Genomic DNA, 22309 nt, shown 5'->3' with positions numbered 1-22309 from the left:
CTGTTCTACAAATGCTTCTACCATTGACCATATTGCTCCTGTTATGTTTCTACCATTGACCATATTGCTCCTGTTATGTTTCTACCATTGACCATATTGCTCCTGTTCTACAAATGTTCCTAGCATTGAACATATTGTTCCTGTTCTACAAATGTTCCTACCATTGACCATCTTATTTTTTTTTCTACGAATATTCCCAGCATTGACCGTGTTGTTCCTGTATAACATAAGGATTCCACAGGTCACTGACCCCCCAGCCCGCCCTAGAATCATCTATTGAGTAAACAATGTATTTTTCTTATTTTAAAAGTAAAAAAAAAAATAAACTCAAACAAAACGTCCATTGTTGTTTAAACTAAATAAAATCGTGCCTCGTGCAAGGGAGAGACAAATCCGACTTTTATAAAAACCCGATTTCATCTTCACTTACCGGATCTCGTGGTTTTCCGACACACAATATGTGCCCCGCCTACAAAAAAAAAAAACTGGGTCACAGCCACAATGTGCGTCAGGGGGTGCCCATGGGTGACACATTTTTTTCGTGTTGTTGAATGATGTCCTCATAACTGAGAACGTACTGACATACATAATGTTGTTGTTTGAAATTGTTACGCTCCTACACAAGGGTAATGAACTTCTAAAGTGTTGTAAAAAAAAAAAAAACGCAGACGGAAGTTCCTATCACGTGACCTAAGACGTCATTTGTTTTAGTAACTTTTTTTTTGGGTCAATTTTTAATCCGTGTGGATTGTTGCTATCAAAATAAAATATAAGAGCTGACCCGCGATTGTAGTTGTTTTATTTCCTATTTTTCATATTTTGTGAATTCGACACTACCAATGCTGCGACTGAAAATATTTTGCTTTAAAACACTATCAGTAGCTAGAGAAGGACGGTTATCCTCACCCTCAAGTTCCACTCCTCCCTCTCCCCTCCCCTCCACCCCGCCTCTGTGAAAGCAGTCGTTTGTGACAACCGTTTACAGGCGACAACGAAAAGAGCAAGCAGAACGTGTTATTATCTCCCTTTAGTTTCAAATAGTTTAAAAAGTAAATTATCTGCCCCTAATAGCCGTTACTAGTGGGAGTGATATGGTCTGTTGAGCTTACGACTTGGTGTCTCGCAAGGTCCCAATGAAGAGAATTATATATTATATATAGAACGGATTTCGGCGGGACCTCCCCTGAGTCCACCCAGCTCACATGAGTACCTGGCTCTGGTTGGGAAAAGTAAGGCGGCTTGACACTGGCAGCTAGTTGACCACACCATCCTGTCATATGCCGTAGTCAAGAAACAGTTTAACTCTACTTTTATATTTTTAAAACCCGCGAAATAGCAAGTCTGCGACGAGTCGTGACGTCGCGTAGCGATGGGACATTGCATATTTTATTTCATTTATTTGTGTGTGTGCCGTAATAAATGTTTTTTCGGTGAGAGTTCCCAGTCTATGTCTTAGCTTTGCTTGAAATATTTCTTTTAACTCGATGTCAGAATATTTTATTAAAAAAAATGATTTTATTCCGATATTTCCAAACAGTCGATCTCTAAATAGCTGTTGCTACTAGTCTATTTTCGTCTTCTGTTCTTTGTCTAGTCGTGTTAATTAAATTAAGTGTGATTGATTTGTTTTGACTTTTTGATTGGTAGTTTTTAATATTTTCGTAAGTGTTAGTTTTGCTATCTATTCTAATGTACAGTCTAAATAAATGTGTTTCTCAGTGTCTTATAAATATTGTTTACATGTTATTTTAAAACTTTGATTAGACTTTTATTTCGCGAAACTGGTGTTGTGTTAAGGGTAAGTCGTTGTAAAAAGAAACCAAATATATATAGATCTAGTTATCATCTTGTACAATAATTAATCCGATATTCTATGCTAAAGACAACTATGTTTAATTGTACAAACGCTATGGTGTGTGGGTTGTCGTATTTCTTTCATTTGAATGCATATAACGGGCTGTACCAGGCCAAGAGTATTGATAACATTTGTTCTAAACTTGATAACCCGGAAGTATTTCTTAAAATTATCTCTGTGAATTTTAACCAATGAGAATGCTTTTACCTGTTATACAGCAAACATATGTAAGCTTTTAAAACGGGTTACGGTTCCTGGGTTAGATTATTTGACAGTTCTCCCCCCCTGGATGGGGTAAAGTAGGTAACATTGTTTTTTTCTGTTCTACTTCCTGTTTTAGATATTTTTTTCTTTGATCGTTTACTTTATATATTAACAACAAGATAAATCACTAGAGTTGATAGTGGTAGACGGGTCCACTCCAGCAATACACTACACTTGACTCGTACATGTCAAACACGGGTCTCCTCCTGCAATAGACTTGACCCATACATTTCCAACACGGGTCACTTCCTGCAATAGACTTGACCCATACACGTCCAACACGGGTCACTTCCTGCAATAGACTTGACCCATACACGTCCAACACGGGTCTCCTCCTGCAATAGACTTGACCAGTACAGTTAGGTTTCATCAATAGACTTGGATAGGTTCCAGTAATAGACTTGACCCGTGCAGGTAGGTTCCATCAATAGACTTGACTTGCACATGTAGGTTCCATCAAAGACAGGTAGGTTCCAGTAATATACTTGACCTGTGCAGGTAGGTTCCATCAATAGACTTGACTTGCACATGTAGGTTCCATCAAAGACAGGTAGGTTCCAGTAATATACTTGACCTGTACAGGTAGGTTCCATCAATAGACTTGACTTGCACATGTAGGTTCCATCAAAGACGGGTAGGTTCCAGTAATATACTTGACCTGTACAGGTAGGTTCCATCAATAGACTTGACTTGCACATGTAGGTTCCATCAAAGACGGGTAGGTTCCAGTAATATACTTGACCTGTACAGGTAGGTTCCATCAATAGACTTGACTTGCACATGTAGGTTCCATCAAAGACGGGTAGGTTCCAGTAATATACTTGACCTGTACAGGTAGGTTCCATCAATAGAATTGGCCTGTACAGGTATATTTTAGCAATAATCTTGTCCTGCACAGGTAGGTTTCATTAAAGGCAGGTAGGTTCCAGTAATAGGCTTGACCTGCACAGGTAGGTTCCATCAATAGACTTTATGGGTAGGCTGCAGCAATAGACTATAGCTGTACATGTAAGTTCCAGTAAAAGAACCTTCATCAATCAGTCAGTTGAAGAATTAGACTGGACACATGTGTCGCTTTCAAGAAAAAAAAAACTCAGAAAAAAAAGCAAACGAAAAACCACATAAACAATGAATCACCTTCAGTGTTCACCTAACTCCCAACTTCAAAAACAGACTAACATAGAGAGCTTTATAATTGTAAACAAAAATATTTAACTTATAAATTTTGTTGAAAAATTAACACGTATCCACTTTTTTATTAAAAAGAAAAAAAATCCATAAATAATAAAAGTTAAACAAGAAATTAGCTGGGAATATTTTCTCAGAAAATACACGGCCATTATGTAAGGTGTAGTTGGGGCAGAGGCGTAGCGAGGGGGGGGGGGTGTGCGGACCGCACCGGGTGACACCATTTAGGGGGTGACACCAAGGCAAAAAATAGCAAAATATACAGAGAAACACTTGAGGGGTGGGTGCAAATCGAAAGTTTGAGGGGGGGGGGGTGCAAATAAAAAAATTGAGGGGTGGGGTGCAAATTGAAAGTTCGAGGTGGGGGGGGGGTGTGCAAATCGAAAATTTGAAAGTTTGTCCCCGGAAGGGTCGCTACGCCTCTGGGGGGGTGACACCGTTAAGTGCCGCACCGGTTGACACCTGACCTCGCTACGCCACTGGTTGGGGGGTCAGGGGAAGGTTGGAGGTGTGTGGGCAGTGCATGGGCCCAAGTGGAGGAGGGTCGGACTGACGAGAAGGGGTTGTTGTGGGGTCAGGTAGAGGGGAGAGGTCAGGTCGAAGTATATCCTGATCGTTTGTCTCTTTTACTTGTATTTACGTGGAAGGTAAAGCCGTTGTTTTCTTTGACTTGTATTCGTCTTTCCCCACAGTTACAAAAAAAAAAACAGTTAAAAAAAATAATGTACCGTAACCACAACGAACAATATAGACAAACTTTGGACTTGATACTTCCTCGTCCAGAATGTAGCACACTTCAATTCTATTGGTTTTAATTTTGACCTTCACAGAACGATTCAATGTGTGGCTACAACCCAGGAGACTAGGCCTGTAAGACTTCTTGAAGACGGCGTATTGATTTTAAGTGCCTTTGAAGAAATTGTAAAAGTAACGCGGCATTAATTCAATCTTAGAATTGAGAAAATTTTGTGGAGCTGTTTTTTTTTTAATGAGACACCGTGGGAGACGAATGTGACCTTCGTAGAAGGTTCTGACATAAAGGTCTCTGACGTAGCGACCTTTTGACATAAAGACCCCATCACTCTTTGACATATGGCCCTCTGACGTAATGAACCACTGACTCGAAAAAAACTGACGAACACAACCTTTTGACATCAAGACCTCTGACGTACATGACCTTCTGACATAAAGACCTCTATATGACCTTCTGATTCATGACCGCCCCCCACCCCCCATAATTGGCTGAGCCCTCTAGCCGACCACCCCGGGAGCGTGACACCATGGCTAAAATCGTGTCGTTACAGTTACGTCACAGCATGTTGCAGTTGCAGTCTCTGGGTCTGAAGTTGTTGCCAATATTACGACTGCGTTCTATTGTAACGTGACGCATTTTAACGAGAATATTTTTGACCTTAATTAGTGGTTAGTGAATGTATGTATGTGTGTGAAAGGGGGGAGGGGGCACGTCCGAAAGATTGAACCATATAGAGCTGATAATGGAATGTCTTTAAATTAACAAATAGACAAACAATTTGGGAATATGATTTTTTTCAAGTGGGTGGGGGGGGGGGGGGGGGGGGAAGGGGGGGGGGGGGGGCAATAGACTTAGGAGTGAGTAGGTGGGGACAGGTAGATAGAAAGGGTGGGGTTAGAGGGGTTAGTACAGTCTCAGGCGGATAGGGGGATAGCTCGTGTGGTTATTCACTGTGTAATGAAAGTGTGCATTGTCTGTGGGATTTGTATGTGTGTGTGCTGTGTAAGGGTATTGTATGTGTGTGTGTGTGTTGTCTTAACGTTTCGATGGGAAGACCAGACTTTAGTCTGTAATACATTTCTGAGTCCACCCAGCAGTACCCGCTTCTCGTCTGAAGACATTACATTGACCAACCAGCTCTATCGTGACTTGACCTGCCTGAAAGACATTACATTGACCACCCAGCTCTATTGTGACCAGTCTGAAAGACATTACATTGACCACCCAGCTCTATTGTGACCAGTCTGAAAGACATTACATTGACCACCCAGGTCTATTGTGACTTGACCAGTCTGAAAGACATTACATTGACCACCCAGGTCTATTGTGACTTGACCAGTCTGAAAGACATTACATTGACCACCCAGTTCTATTGTGACCAGTCTGAAAGACATTACATTGACCACCCAGTTCTATTGTGACCAGTCTGAAAGACATTACATTGACCACCCAGGTATATTGTGACCAGTCTGAAAGACATTACATTGACCACCCAGGTCTATTGTGACTAGACCAGTCTGAAAGACATTACATTGACCACCCAGGTCTATTGTGACTTGACCAGTCTGAAAGACATTACATTGACCACCCAGGTCTATCGTGACTTGACCAGTCTGAAAGACATTACATTGACCACCCAGGTCTATTGTGACTTGACCAACCTGAAAGACATTACATTGACCACCCAGTTCTATTGTGACCAGTCTGAAAGACATTACATTGACCACCCAGGTCTATTGTGACTTGACCAGTCTGAAAGACATTACATTGACCACCCAACTCTATTGTGACCAGTCTGAAAGACATTACATTGACCACTCAGCTCTATTGTGACGTGACCAGTCTGAAAGACATTACATTGACCACCCAGGTCTATTGTGATTTGACCAGTCTGAAAGACATTACATTGACCACCCAGCTCTATTGTGACCAGTACGAAAGACATTACATACATTGACCAACACATCACAGTAACAAAAGCTCTTTGACCACTTTCTCTAATAGCTACAGTAAGAAGTACCTTCCCCCAACCTAAACAAACCACAGTAACAAATAACCTTTGACCCCCTTCTAGCATAGCTACAGTGAGAATTAACCTTTGCCCCCCCCCCCCCTCCAACAAATCACAGTAAAAATAAACTTTGACCCCCTCCTAACATAGCTACAGTGAGAATAAAACCTCCCCCCCCCCCCACTTCCCCTCCAACAAACCACAGTAACAAATAACATATAGGGCAAGTGAAGTAGAGTTCACTTGTTTCTGTGACCTCGGCATATGAAGAGATAGTGTGGTCATCAGAGTTGGGTTTACTCAGGGACGGTCTACTGACTTGAACCCGGATTCGAACTCAAGACTTACGGTTTAGCAGACCAGCTCTCTACAACTAGACCACTGTCCCCTAACATAGCTACAGTGAGAATTAACATTGTCCCCACCCCCCACCCTAACAAACCACAGTAACAAATAACCTTTGCCCCCCCCCCCCCCACCCTAACAACCCACAGTATCAAATCACCTTTTCCACGCCTCTACCTAAAGTACAGTCACGTATTTCTTACAGTCGACGCCCTCCAATACGTCCGCGTTTCAGTTTTTGCAGCTTGTCATCTAGGTCTAGCCTGCGCAGGTAACCAGCGCATGTCAACGGGACGTCTAATTTTAGACCACAGGTGTCAAATTACCTGCAGGAGGACATGGGGAGGGGGGTCTTCCGACCTGAGATACCGAAACAATTTCTGCGTCATCCCCGCGTTTTTTTTTTTGTGTCAGTCGGTTGACGTCACGGCGTCGCTTGTTGACCTAGATAGAACATGGATAGGGTCGTATGACGTCAAGATCACCGTTTTCATGCATGGATACATACCTGTCGGCCCGTGAACTGGAGACTTGGCGCCCTAGGGGGATCACGCGTAAAGCCAAGGTCTTCGGACTGACGTCATAGGGGTTAATTTTAGGGTCTTTTTTAGTGTCAAAATAAGAGTGGAATTTAAATAAACGGAAACCAAATGACCATATGCATATATGTAACAATTTGGTAAGGGCTGTTATTTTATTATTCTATATTGTGTTATATGGGTATAGAGCAATGATTTCTTAATTATACAAACAAAGTCATATATATATATATATATATATATATATATATATATATATATATATATATATATATATATATATATATATATATATATATATATATATACAAAGAACAAAAGAACATACAAATGTGGAATATAACAATTTGATAACGGCTGTTATTTTATTATTCTATATTATGTTATATGGGTATGGGTAGTGATTGCTAAATTATACACACAAACTGATATATATATATATATATATATATATATATATATATATATATATATATATATATATATATATACCTATATACACAAAGAACATACAAATGTAGAATACATAAACAAATGTCTACTTCTTCTTCGTTCTAAATTTTTAGTGTTGAAAGGGATCGAGTCTTATATTGCCAGGGGGTTTGAACTCGAGACATTTTCGAATTTATCAACCATGAGCTTTTGCCGACTCGACCACGCCTCCATCACAATTGAGGATACAATAAACAAATGTGTCTGGTTCAATTTTCCCCCTAACAATCCTCAACATGCCAGTAGATCTGATTCAAACGATTTTAACTGATCAAAAGTCAATGATTGTTAAAACATTTGCTAATAATTTCTTCAGCTGGAAAACACTTCACTCATGACGTCACGCAGGGGAACTCTCGTTCCGACTGGCTTGTTTTTGCTATTTCACTAGGCTACCCGCGACAGACGGCAGACGTGACCCACATTCAGACGCGACAGCTTTTGACACCGTCGCGCGCGGGTAACTTCCTGCTTTGTGCAGACCTACGTCATTGCTACGTCACGAACGCGTCATTTCGTATTATGCTTTAATTTTTTTTCAATTGAGTGAATAAATTTAAGTGTAACTTTAATTTTCGGAAGGTAACACGCCATATATGGTTGTAGCCCTACCGGGCATTAAGCAACAATAAGCCTGAAAGAGAAATAAAATGTTTTGAGACAAATTTGAATATCGTGCACGTTAGAACAGCTACACCCAAAAGAAATTATGCAACCTAGATCTAGATCAAACCGTCCCACGCGAAATTTGAACTACCTTATGCCCACATAGTGCACAATCCCCAAGACGCCCTAAAGATAAAAATCAACGTAAAGTACAAATCAAATAACACACCCACATTGCGTTTTCCACTTACATTTCCCGTGAAATTCTAATTTTTAATAAATCTAGGGTAACCTTCCTAAATATGCAACCCACCCAGCAAATATCCTCTTGGGTAATTACTTTTGTAATATCTCAAACTCATACTTCAGCTTTTAATTACACTTGTCAAATAAATCAAGACGTTTCATCATCATCACTGTCAATATTATTATTATTATTATCATTATTATTATATTAGATTATTATTATTTTCATGTTTTATTTAAAATGAAGTGTATATAATAATTTACTTTTAATAATCTACTTTTTTTCAATATTGTGAAATGAATATAATTATAAAGTATCTACTACACTACACGGCAAATTTACAATTCAGCATAATCTAGTTTTCGTGCAAAAATTCTATAACACCAAAAGCGTATGGGGTGGTATAAAGTTCTATATTGGTGAGGTTGATGGTATACATCAAGTATATATCTTCTCTTCTTCTTTTAATCCCGTTCGTGCCCAAGACACATGGGGCAGATGCAGTAGAGTTCATCTGATTTATTGACCTCGGCATATGAATGGTAATGTGTTCAGTACTATGCCCAGCTGCCCTTGTTTCCCTAATGTAAGTTAGGTACCAATCAGAGCTGGGTGGACTCAGGGACATTCCACTGATTTAAACCCGGATTCGAACTCGCGACTCTCGGGTTTGCCGTCCCCTCAATTATTATTTAAATTTCTCTAGACACATTTTTTTTGCAATCAATGTTTGAATCGGTCTTCAAATTTCTCTTTACTCATTTTAGCAATTAATAATTTAATCGGCCTTTTTTAAATACACCTTTTTTTTTCTTCTAAAGTTCTGCTAGCTATGAATGTTTGAATGATTACGTATAGCAGCTTACAATGTGTTTCTTTAAACTGAATTAAAATAAATATTCACTTGGTCCTGATCAGTGGCGTAGCGAGGTCGGGTGTCACCCGGTGCGGCACTTAATGGTGTCACCCCCCCAGAGGCGTAGAGACCCTTCCCAGGGACAAACTTTCAAATTTTCGATTTGCACCCCCCCTCAAACTTTCGATTTGCACCCCCCCCCCTCGAGTTTTCGATTTGCACCCCCCCCTCAAACTTTCGATTTCCACCCCCCCCCCCCTCGAGTTTTTCTCTATATATTTTGCTATTTTTTGCCTTGGTTCACCCCCCTAAATGGTGTCACCCGGTGCGGTCCGCACCCCCCGCCCCCCCTCGCTACGCCCCTGGTCCTGATGAAGACTATGAAGGATTTTCTGTAAAAATAATGGGGTTCTCTTTTGTTAAAAATTTTATAATTTCCAACAATTGATTAGGTGTAAAATTACATTTTATGACGGCCGAAGCTGTAGGAAGCTAAGCTGCTAACCCTAAAGTCTCGAGTTCGAAACCGGGTTCAAGTCGGTATAATGTCCCTGAGTCCCCCCCCCCACCCCCCGCTCTGATGGGTACCTAGTAAAGGTGGCTTAGAAAAGTGCAGACCACACATTACCCTCATCTACCGAGGTCAAGAAATACATGAACTCTACTTCATCTGCCCAATGTATCACTAGGTCTAAAGATGATTCTTTACTTTTGAAGCACATTTTCCTTGGGGTGTGTGAGTGTATGTGGGCGAATGAAGGGGTTCATACAATGTTACAGTATGCGGTGTGGTGGTCTTTTAGTTTTTCATATTATGTTTTAAGGAAAAATACACCCCATCCTTTCTCGCCTTCATTTCAAAATGTATAAACATAGCAACATATTGTATGATAACATTGACCAATCGCATGTTAGTCTTTGCTTTTTGTTGCAGGTAAAGTAGAGTTCATGTAACAAGGCGAAATGAAAGTTTAGCATGGTAGTTAAAATAAATGAAAAATCACGTAAATGGAGTTACCTAGCATGGGGGATGTGTGTGTGTGTTAGTGTGTGTGTGAGTATGTGTGTGAGGTATCTAATACTGTGTGAGAGTGTTTGAAGTTAGCCGACAAGATCGGATATATTTGCAAATTACGGTTCCAGCTGGTTAATGCTAAAAAAAATGTTAGGTGTAGAGGTTAGCCAGTCGGTCCAATATTTAGTTGTTAGGTTTAAATGGCCAGTCCAATGTGTGAGTGTGTAGGTTTAAAATGGCCAGTCCGGTGTGGATGTGTAGGTTTAAAATGGTCAGTCGTGTGTAGGTTTAAAATGGCCAGTCCAATGTGTGAGATATTTTCACTTCGAAAGAAACTCTTCTAATCACAATATGATATTCAGTTGAAATAGTTGCATTATAGCAGGGGTCTCCAAACTACGGCCCGCGGGCCTGATGCGGCCCGCGAAGTCCTCTCATCCGGCCCGCTGAGATTGTTTGTCCAAGGAAAAATCGTTTGTTTGTGATGGCTGAGGAACTTTGCCCAGAAAAATCAAAGACATGCCTGGAACAAACTGGCCCCCGAAATGAAATTTGATAGTTAATGCGGCCCTCGGACTGAAAAGTTTGGAGACCCCTGCATTATAGTTTCATTTTAGCTGTATTATAGTTTAAGCTTTGAGAGCAAAGCAGGTTAAGTAGGGTCAGACAAATTCAAAATGATCTGACAATTTAGGTGAGAAAATGGTGGAACACTGAGGCCTTTATCGTGACAACATCGTTTTCAATCGCTATGACGTGACAACAGGTCAACTACAATCAACATGACGTGACAATATATCACATATAAGCACTACGACGTGACAATAAGACATCTACAATCACCATAACATAACAGCAAATAATGTCTAATCATTATGACGTGACAACATATCACACTTAATCATCCTGACTTGACAATAAACCACATGTAATCACCATGACGTGACAATTAATCACAAATAATCACCATGACGACAACGAATCACATATAAACACCATGACGTTACAATTAGTAGTCTACAATCACCATGGCAACATATCACATTTAATCATAATGGCGTGACAATAAATCAATATAATCACCATGACTACGACAAATCACATTATAATCACCATGATGACAACAGTTTACATATAATCACCATGACTTGACAATTAATCACATATAATCACCATGACTTGACAATTAATCACATATAATCACCATGACTTGACAATTAATCACATATAATCACCATGATGACAACAGTTTACATATAATCACCATGACTTGACAATTAATCACATATAATCACCATGACTTGACAATTAATCACATATAATCACCATGACTTGACAATTAATCACATATAATCACCATGACGACAACAGATTACATATAATCACCATGACGACAACAGTTTACATATAATCACCAGGACTTGACAATAATCCTAATTTAATCCGCGCGGCGTGAAATACTTTCTCACCCCTCTGGGTGTGCCCAAACTGCCCCGCCCCCAGAGCTCCACCCCCATGTAATCTGACCATTCGTACGTGGGTGTCCCTGAAACAACAAACGAACATGCCGTTACATTCACAGTCCTAGATATTGACGCAAGCATGTTGACCTTCCTTCTTCAAAAGAATTAAATAACAGTATGTTTTGCACGTTTGAACCAGGTTAAAGAAAAAAAATAATTTTATTTTTTCTGTTTTTTTTTTTTTTTAATTTTTTTAATTATATGAATGTAATTGCAACAGTCTTGCGCTTTTTAATATCGTTGAAAAAAATACAAAGACAAGGAAAAAAAAAAAACACTAACGTCATAACGCGTAAGGCAGATCTCCCTGACCTAGTTCTTTTGTGGTTGTTTTTAAAAAAACAACAGCGGCAAAAAGGTGGCGAAACGAACCAGTGGAAAAATTTAACCTCCTGATAGTGATACACAGCTAGTAATAAGCTCAGTTGAAGAGTTTTGTGTAGCGTTGGGAAAAATACGTACCAAAGTATTTTTTTTTTGGGTACACATACGCTTGGAAATTTAAATAAATATAAGAGGGGAAGGATTTGGGCGTATATGTTGTTTTTAGCAAAGTGGCATATTTGAAATAAATAAGCTATTATTTCATTATGGATCGTGCACATGTATTCTGACTTGTTTGAATGTGTTTCTACCCCATATAAGTTACTTCACACAAAGGACCTGAGATATGTTTAAAAGAGGGAAAGTGTAATTCAGCTGTGTTAGCTTATTTACAGTATTTCTGTCAGGCATCTCTCGGGGTTGGGGTGGGAATGGCGTGGGGTGGCGGGGGGGGGGGGGGGAGATGAGGCTTGCAGATCCTCCCACCACACGAACCACATTCATCACCCCCTCTCTTTTGAATTAGAAACCAAAATTACTTTATGTTGAAAGTATATATTTTTACCACTGTCCGACATTTCAAGAGACCCCCCACCCCCACGCCACAGAAAAAAAGGTCAGAAAGAAACTCAATGTGCCCTCAGTTTGTTATGGGGTGTGCCCTCTAATTTGTGACTAAATGAGCCTTCAATTTGCTACCTAGTTAGCAATCCAGTTCTTTATTGAATATTATACCATCTAATTCGTAACTGAATGCTGTTTTTGTACGAACGTGTTTTAAAGTCGACCCTAGTAAAAGTATGATCGTGTTCACCTTTAGCCAGGCTAGGCCCCGTACAAACTAAGGCCCCAAACAAAGCAAGGCCCCGGTATACTGGGACCCCTTTAAAACGGGGCCGAGATAGCCTACACAAGGGCCCCTGTACAGCAACTTCATTACCATGAGTACATAATATTCCTCTGTTTACTGTGTAAAGTTGTGAAGTTGAACACATTTTAAACATCACTGTGCGGTACAGTAGAACGAGTTATTTTATTTTTAAACGAGCCGACCCGCGGCATATCATACGCCACTATTTAGTTGTTTTATTTTCTACTTTTCAGTAATTCATAATTTGTGAATTCGACAGTACCAATGCTGCCACTGAAAATATTTGCTTTAAAACACTAAAACCCTCCTTTCCCCCAACCCCTACCCCCCCCCCCCCACCCCCACCCCCACCCACGTGAAAGCAGCCTCCACTTAGTTACTTCCCCTAAGTATAAAATAGTTTTAAACTCAATTATCTGCCCCTAATAGCCGTCACTAAACCCGGCTCTACGATTGTAAACATTTAGCGTGAACTACAGCTCACCAGACCATGTAGGGGTGGGTGTTGTTGCGATATGCCTAGAGAGGAAAAGAGGGGACTGCTCGGCGCGCTTACAGCTTGTTTTCTAACGTCTCCCAGAAGAGAATTATATATATATATATATATATATATATATATATATATATATATATATATATATATATATATATATATATATATATATAGATATTGAAACTCATGCCCTGTTGAAGTATGCTCTTGTTTCACTAGACTAGGACATTACACAAGGTCCCTACTACACCTGACCCAGCATATAGCAGGGTCCAAGCAGGGGTAGATAGGGAAACAAAGAAAAAGGGCCCCTTTACGACTAGTAGTACATTTTGTTACCACACAAGCCCGATAAACGATGCGTACACACTCACGTCTCATTACAAATTACTATATACGGTAATAACAAAACGACACGTCGAATTGGTTATTTAAGTAAAGGAATTTTTAAAAAACCAAAACACTAATGACCCATTACACGTAACATGATGTTAAAATAAAAAGATGAAAAGTTTGCTGAATCTTATTACCAATAATATTCGTAATGTTATGAGTCATGGCAATAGTAGATAAAGGGAGGTAACCCGTAAAAAAAACGTTAAAAAACAATAAACAAGTCCATTAAAAAGTTGTTTTGATAAAAAGTTTTTTTTTGCTTAAAAATCTATCTTTGAAAAAAAGCAAAACAATAAATACGCGTAAAATAAATTTTAAACAAAGAACACACAGCAAGAATATTTAAAATAGTTTAATAAACATACACACATACACATTTATTCTGTCCATGAAACTGTGTTATTTAAACTGTCTGACCTCAAACCAGTTATTTCTCTTTCTCGAAAATTGTATTGGTCTAGGGGACATAACATTGAATATTAAATATTAAGTTATGCAGGACATTCTTACCTCCCATGCTCAAAATTTTTTTCTAATACTACGTTAAAATCAAACTGACCCGCTATTTACTAAGGGCGTTGAGCCTTTTCAAACACATCTAACGATCAACTCTATAACGAATACGCATATACGCTTTAGCGGATGAGGCTTGGATGGGGCCCATGACTAAACATTTCTAAGGGGCCCTGTGGCCTTTATATCCCTTAAACCATTGCTGCAAGTAGCTAGTTATTTTATTTACTATCATCATCATCTGCGACCAAGACACCAAGGGCAGATGTTTCGAAGATCTTGGCATAATGAGAGCTGGGTGGGCTCAGAGCGTCCTATGGACTCTAGCCTTTCGCGCTAGCAGTCTGACGCTTTACCACTGGTCCCCTTTAATTATTATAGCAACACCCTTGTCGCATGATGCTCTGAATACATTAATTCCATTATAAATACAATATATATATATATATATATATATATATATATATATATATATATATATATATATATATATATATATATATATATATATATATATATATATCTATATATATATATATATTTATATATATATATGTGTGTGTGTGTGTGTATATGAATATGTATATATATATACATATATATATATATATATATATATATATATATATATATATATATATATATATATATATATATATGTGTATATGAATATGTCTATATATATATATATATATATATATCTATATATATAATATATATATATATATATATATATATATATATATATATATATATATATATATATATATATATAAATATAAATATATATATATATATATATATATATATATATATATATATATATATATATATATATATATATATATATATATATATATATATATATATATATATATGTATATATGTATGTATAGACCTATATATGTCTATGTGTATATGTGTATATGCGTATATGTGTGTATGTATATGTATAGCCTATATATATATATATATATATATATATATATATATATATATACATATCCGAAAATCAAGACCTACAACTATGAGTAGTCCTACTTCTTATAAATATTATTTATTACTACTTATTATAAATACAATATATATATATATATATATATATATATATATATATATATATATATATATATATATATATATATATATATATATATATATATATATATATATATATGCATGTATATATGTATGTATAGGCCTATATATATATCTATGTGTATATGTGTATATGCGTATATGTGTGTATGTATATGTATAGCTTAAATATATATATATATATATATATATATATATATATATATATATATATATATATATATATATTATATATACTATATATATATATATATATATCCGAAAATCAAGACCTACAAGTATGAGTAGTCCTACTTCTTTCAACTAAACAAGTACTATTCTTTACTAATTAAAATTTTATAGAACAAAAACATACACTATCATAATTAAAACAAAAATATTTATTAAGTTTTGATGTAGAAAAAAAAAAGCAACATACAACGTATTTCTACTATAACTAAAGCAACTTTAAACAATTTATTACATAGTTGTCGCCCTTAAGATCTGACGAAAATTTGCATTAGTTCAAAGTGTCAGAATATCTTCCAATTAATTCATGATTTTTTACAAGCTTTTATTTAACTCACTTCCTCTTTCGTCAGTCTGTCTGTCTGTCTAGATCGAAACGCCCGAGCGAAATTGCAGGTACCTCTAACTGACAGATACGGTTCGTAATTGGTACGTGGGTCAAGACATGAAGACAATGCATCGTGACATTAAAATTTTATTTGATTGGTCGCCTGATTAATTTTCTGTGGTTTAATTAAAATTTTGACCAAATTAGTAGGCAGTTCTATCCACATGCGTTATCACGGCAAAAGCGCATCATCACGACCAATAGCTGCGCAAAAAAAAAAAAATCTAAAAAAAAAAACGTTTTAATAACAAGCTTTTATTAGTAATGTAAAAATATTTTTTAAAAAACGTTTTAAACAACAAGCTTTTATGTAATAATGCACTAAAAAGTAGAAAATAAATGATACACTACAATTTAAATTACAATAAAGAAAAGCGTGGTTCTCTTCCTAAATATTAGTAAAGGTATCCAATAGATACTAAAGTGACCCACGCTTTTCTTTATAGTAATTTAAATAGTAGTGTATAATTTATTTTCTACTTTTTAGTGCATTATTACATAAAAGCTTGTTATTAAAAAGTTTTTTATGATTTTTTTTGTACCAATTAAAAAAAAAATCAAACGTGTCAGTAACGAGTTTATGGTTACCGCCCTTTGTAAAGATTTTTTCTTTAATATTGCATTGTCTGTTGATCGTAAGAGTTTATGGACACAGTCACCGCCCCTTGGTCTGTCATTCCGCTACTCATCGTTCGGTACTGTCTGACTATCTTCAGTTCTCTGGCTAGCTGACACGTCGAACACTGGGCACAGAACGTTTCCAGCAGGCAGTCGTTACAGATTGATCCCTATCGGGGAACACAACATTAGACATTAGGTGCTGAACTATATATATATATATATATATATATATATATATATATATATATATATATATATATATATATATATATATATATATATATATATATATATATATGTATATATATTTATATTTATATGTATATATATATATGTATATATATATATATATATATGGGATGGCGTGGTCGGGCGATAGAGAGCACGACTGCGACCGAAAGTCTCGAGATCAAATCCACAGCTTGTTCCAGTATGACGCTCCTGGATTCACCCCTACATTTGATATTACTATTACCCTGAGGTCAAGGAAACAAACTCTACTTCACCTTTACTTCTTTTTTTTCCACTGAAATTTTACAATAATCTATATATATAATTCTTTTCTGGGAGACGCTAGAAAACAAGCTGTAAGCGCGCTCCCTACCACCCCACCCCTACATGGTCTGGTGAGCTGTGGTTCACGCTATGTTTACATTCGTGGAGTTGAGTTTAGTGACGGCTATTAGGGGCAGATAATTTAGTTTGAAACGATTTTAAACTTACAGGAGGTATTTAAGTGGAGGCTGCTTTCACGGGGAGAGGGGGGGGGGGTGTTGGGGGAAAAGGGGGGGGGGGGGGAGGGGGTGGGGGTTAGTGTTTTAAAGCAAATATTTTCAGTGGCAGCATTGGTACTGTCGAATTCACAAATTATGAATTACTGAAAAGTAAAAAAAAAAACAATTAAATAGCGGAGTATGATACGCCGCGGGTCGGCTCGTTGCTAATAATCTGGAACACCATCTTGCTTGCTCAGAGGCGTAGCGACCCTTCATGGTGCCCGGGGACAAACTTTTCAATTTGGCGCCCTCCCTCCCTCCCCCCCCCCCCCCCCCCGCGGAAATTTTTCATATTTATAATGCAAAACTGCAGCTAAAATGAGCTTTTAATTTTTTTTCCAACCCATTCTGGCGCCCTCTAGGGTCGTTGCCCGGGGACTTATATATCCCCCCCCCCTCTCGATACGCCTCTGATCCTGCTTTTTTAGTTGTTTTTTTTATATTGGTCGGCGTCGTTGAGACGGTAAAGCTCAGGAGTGTTGGTAAACCAAAAAGTCCAGAGTTCGAACCCACTGGTAAATGAGGCTCGATAACAATTTCATCCAGGAGAGAAAACTCCAAAATCAAAACAAGTCCTGTCTTGTAGGTTTCAATATGGCAGGAAATCATTTCCAACGTTACAATTTACAGAGAACAAAAATAATGTATTATATCATCACAAATGTTAACTCCTACTCACCCTCACCCTCTCTCCGTCTACCTACCCTATGCTCCCCCTCCCTAGTATACCGCACACATTTCATTTTGTACCATCATCAGCATAATCCTACAAATATATATCTTACTCCTCCTGAATATTTCCAGCAAGCACACCTCACAGACACCCCTACCATCACTACTTCTCTGCAGTGGCGTAGCGAGGTCGGGTGTCACCCGGTGCGGCACTTAATGGTGTCACCCCCCCCCCCCCCCCAGAGGCGTAGCGACTCTTCCCGGGGACAAACTTTCAATTTTCGATTTGCACCCCCCCCTCAACCCTCGAACTTTCGATTTGCACCCCCCCCCCCTCAAATTTTTCTCTATATATTTTTACTATTTTTTGCCTTGGTGTCACCCCCTAAATGGTGTCACCCGGTGCAGTCCGCACCCCCGCCCCCCCCCCTGCTACGCCTCTGCTTCTCTGTCACTTACTGTTATATTTTCCTGCATCCTTAACTTGACCCTCAGGGCTGTCCCCGCCCCGGGGACGCAGCAGAACAGACAACAGGACTCGCCCAGGTCGGCGGCGTTCTGCGACTGCAGGCAACAATGGCAGAAGGTGCCACAGAGACCTGCGTTAAAGAAAGAGGGGAGGGAGGGGAGAGGATCATAATTAATGACATAACAGCCGCTTCATTCTTCAATTGTTAATACAGAGGCGTATAACCACCTGTCTGTAGGTATTCGCCCGCGGACACCTCATTTAGCACCGATCCACCCACCTGATATAAAGAAGCACGCTCTGACCGCAGGTTCGAGACTCCAATACTTTATTTCTTCATGAATAATCACAGTTCAGATAATTAGGTGAATCTCAACAGACCTCCACTGTCACAAATCCTCACCAGAGTTTCTTACAGGCATCTCTTCGAAGAAAGTCTATCACCCCCAGAACGCGATGGATTTTATGTAATAAACATACACTTTTAGTAGTGTCCGCCCCCCCCCCCCCAAATAAAAATGTTGACCGCCCCTCCCCCCCCCCCCGAAAATTTCAAGTGCCCCCCCCCCCCCGGAGAATAAAGTCTGGGAGAAACACTGGTCCACACACTATATCACTCCGTCTCTCACGCTCTATTAACACTTGTCTCTGCGTTCAATCCATTCTCAATCTCTCTCCATTCCAGCGCCCGATCTTTCCCTGCCTGCGATCGTTCCATCATCCACACATACCCAAAAGTATCGCTGCTTATATACACCCCCAGACCAGTGTTTTCTTCCAAACTTTTTTTCTCCGAGGGGGGGGGGGGGGGGGGCACTTGATATATTCGGAGGGGGGGGCGGGGGGGGGGGGGGGGTGGCGGCGGACTACATTTTCGGTGGGGGGGGGGGGGAGCGGACAAAAGTAAAAGTATATGTTTACCGTATAAATTCCATCTCGTTCTCGGAGAAGGGGGGGGGGGGAGGGGGGTGGTAGACTTTCTTCGGGGGGGGGGGGGGGGGGGGGGGAACTGAGCCAGACCCACCCAGCTGTACGCCCGGTGTTGTCAACAATGTCTATTTTGATACCACCTATAGCATTGTTTCTATTAATAGCTTGTCCGTTTGTCTTTAAGTTTACAACTCAAAATCTATTATAGTCACACCAGCTAGGCGTTTATGTCGGTTGCTTAATAACTATAAATAATATGATTACATGTTTATTACGGAGCCCAATGAATTTCACGCCTTTACATAGTTAACCTCATCACGCCAACGAAGCCCTCTTGCCTATACATTTTTTTTGCGAAGGAATAACGGGAGTGCTTTAGGAGTGACACACTACCTAGCGGGTATCTAGTATAATAAGAGTTTCTTTGCGTGGTATTGAGAACTGTGATGTAGACGTGATTCCTTGTGCAGAGTTTGACAGATCTCCATTCTCTGCCAGTGTTTCTTTCAGGCATTTCTCCGTGGGGTCGGGGCACAACACCCCTCCCCCACTCCCTGATTGCCACGTTCACCCCCCCCACCCCAAAGAAGAAACAAGTTAATCAAAAAAGTCTAGTGACATTTATGCGCAATTTCCTTATGTTATCTAAAAATAGCTCTGACGTATAATGCTGGGGTGCGTTCAAGCTAGAAGAACGATTGGTTTGTAGGTGTTTATGTAATTTTAAAATTTGTGCCCGAACGAGAGGATATTTTTGAAAACTTTCTTCGGCAATATTGTTCTAAATTATGGCAGGAATCGATTGGTACATGTTTCAAGTCGCTAAGTGGTCTGATTGCCGAGATATGGGCAAAAAAACTGCCTTTTTTCGAGGTTTTTTGGCTTTTCCGGGAAATACATGAAAGAAACCTGGAATTTTTATGGCCTATGCTCATCCTCGTAACTTGCTTAACATAATTGCTTTTGGAACTAGTCATCGATATTGCTTCGTTGAGGAGGAGATACGACTTAAAGCTGCGGACACACATCCATCCATCCATCCATTCATTCATACATCCAGAAATGACGGGTTAATAAACGCAATTCTCCAGAATGGAAATTGCGCTAAAAAAAAGTTAGTTATATTAAAAAAATATACATTTTAACCGTAGTCCCCCCCCCCCAACCCCGGTCTGAGAAAAATGCCTGAAAGAAACACAGTACATACAGATGCCGCAGTCATCACAGCACGAGCAGATTCCAGAGCTCCAGTTTCTGGGAGGCTTGACGGGCGCGAAGGCTGGCGTCGTCTGGATGTGGATGGTGTTCATGGATGTCGTCTGCTGTGTTGCTGTCGGCTGCTGGACCACTGTTGGCTGGAGATAACACAGCGCTTTACTTTAGGGTCGTCCGTAAATGTGGTAAACGCCAAGGCCGGAAAATGGTTCAATTTAGTGTGAAAACAATCTTTTATCCAATTAAAATAATGAAATAGAAGGAGGGAAGGGGGTGACACCAAACCAAAAAATTGTTCACTTTAGTGTGAAAACAATCTTTTATCCAATTTAAATAATGAAATAGTAAGTAGTAGGGGGAAGGGGGTGATATAAAAAAAAGATAAATTGTTCAATTTAGTGTCAAATCAATCTTTTATCCAAATATAATAATGAAATAGTAAGGAGGGGAAAGGGGAGGGGAGACACCAAAAAGAAAAAAAAAATTAGTGTCAATTTTTTTTTATCCAATTAAAATAATGAAATAGTAGGAAGGGTGAAAAGGGGTGACACCAAACCGAAAATACAAAATGTTTGGAAACGGGGGTCGGGGGTGGGGGGGGGGACGTCGGGGGTCGGGGAAAGGAGGGGGGTCGTGACACTACCAATTACCGCACCAGGTAACACCCGACCTGGTAACTACTGTAGAAATAGTGACGTTAAACGCTGAGTTCTCACCGTTATTTTGGCGTTTGTTTTAAAATTTGATTTTGTCATTTAAAATTAAAATGGATCCAGCTACTTAACACTGACCGAGCGCACATTAAAATGTTGCAAAAGGAAGAGGGTGGGCGTACGACTTCTATTTAGAACTTGAATTGCTTTATGGAGACCCTTAGCCTGTTTTTTTGACTTTGAGCTGTTGAGTTTACACTTCCTTGTCAACGCTAGCTAGAGTGTTTTGCTTTTACAAAGTTTTTTTTAAGCATAACTAATTTTTAATTAAATTAAATTAACAGTAATTTTTTGGATTACAATTTTTTAGATTACATTTTTTGGATTAAAATTCTTTTTGAAAACTGCTCAGTGTCTATTGTTATTCTACTGAATCGAAATTTAAATTTGATTTTATAAGATTTGTAAACAAATGATTCAATTAATATTACTAGGAGTATTATCGAGCGGTGTGGTCTAGCGGCAGGCCGCGATTGCTTATTCTGAAAGTCATGAGTTCGAAACCTGTGCCAGACGCATATCGACGCGATGCACACACTGCCAGCCCTGACATAATTCTCCTTACACAGAAGATGGATGACTGACCGTCTAACGTCAAGGTCATATTTTTTAAAAAAGTAACGAGTGTTATTTATAAAGAAAATTTACCTGTTGAATATCGTAATCCATTTTCCGTGTTCGCTTACTGAACCCGTGGAGAAAATAAATACAGCGATTAATCTAATGATGCAGTGTTTTTTTTTATGTTTAAATAAAACTGAAAAAAAAAACGGTTCAGGCGGATTTAAACAACTTGGCAAATAAACTAACTCCTGGCCAATTCACAATCTTGGCAAGCTTACCAAATTATATAACAACACGGCCCCTACACAATCTTGGCCAGCTTACCATCCCCTATAACAACATG

General features: G+C 38.8%; 1 protein-coding gene across 1 annotated transcript; it reads right to left on the bottom strand.

The window, feature by feature from the left end:
* Positions 1 to 16500: 16500 nt before the first annotated feature.
* Positions 16501 to 22076, bottom strand: LOC131956640 (placenta-specific gene 8 protein). Its single transcript, XM_059321168.1, has 4 exons — positions 22051 to 22076; positions 20682 to 20829; positions 18535 to 18674; positions 16501 to 16794 (listed from the first exon to the last, which is right to left on the bottom strand). Exons 1-4 carry the CDS (start codon positions 22069 to 22071, stop codon positions 16618 to 16620), a joined length of 486 nt encoding a protein of 161 aa, XP_059177151.1. The 5' UTR covers positions 22072 to 22076; the 3' UTR covers positions 16501 to 16617.
* Positions 22077 to 22309: the final 233 nt, after the last annotated feature.

This window comes from Physella acuta, unplaced genomic scaffold (assembly GCF_028476545.2).
Source record: "Physella acuta isolate Inbredline_101_S28 unplaced genomic scaffold, ASM2847654v3 ptg001164l, whole genome shotgun sequence".
NCBI lineage: Eukaryota > Metazoa > Mollusca > Gastropoda > Physidae > Physella > Physella acuta.
The sequence above is the reverse complement of the archived record's forward strand: the minus strand, read 5'-3'. Positions and strand labels throughout refer to the sequence as shown.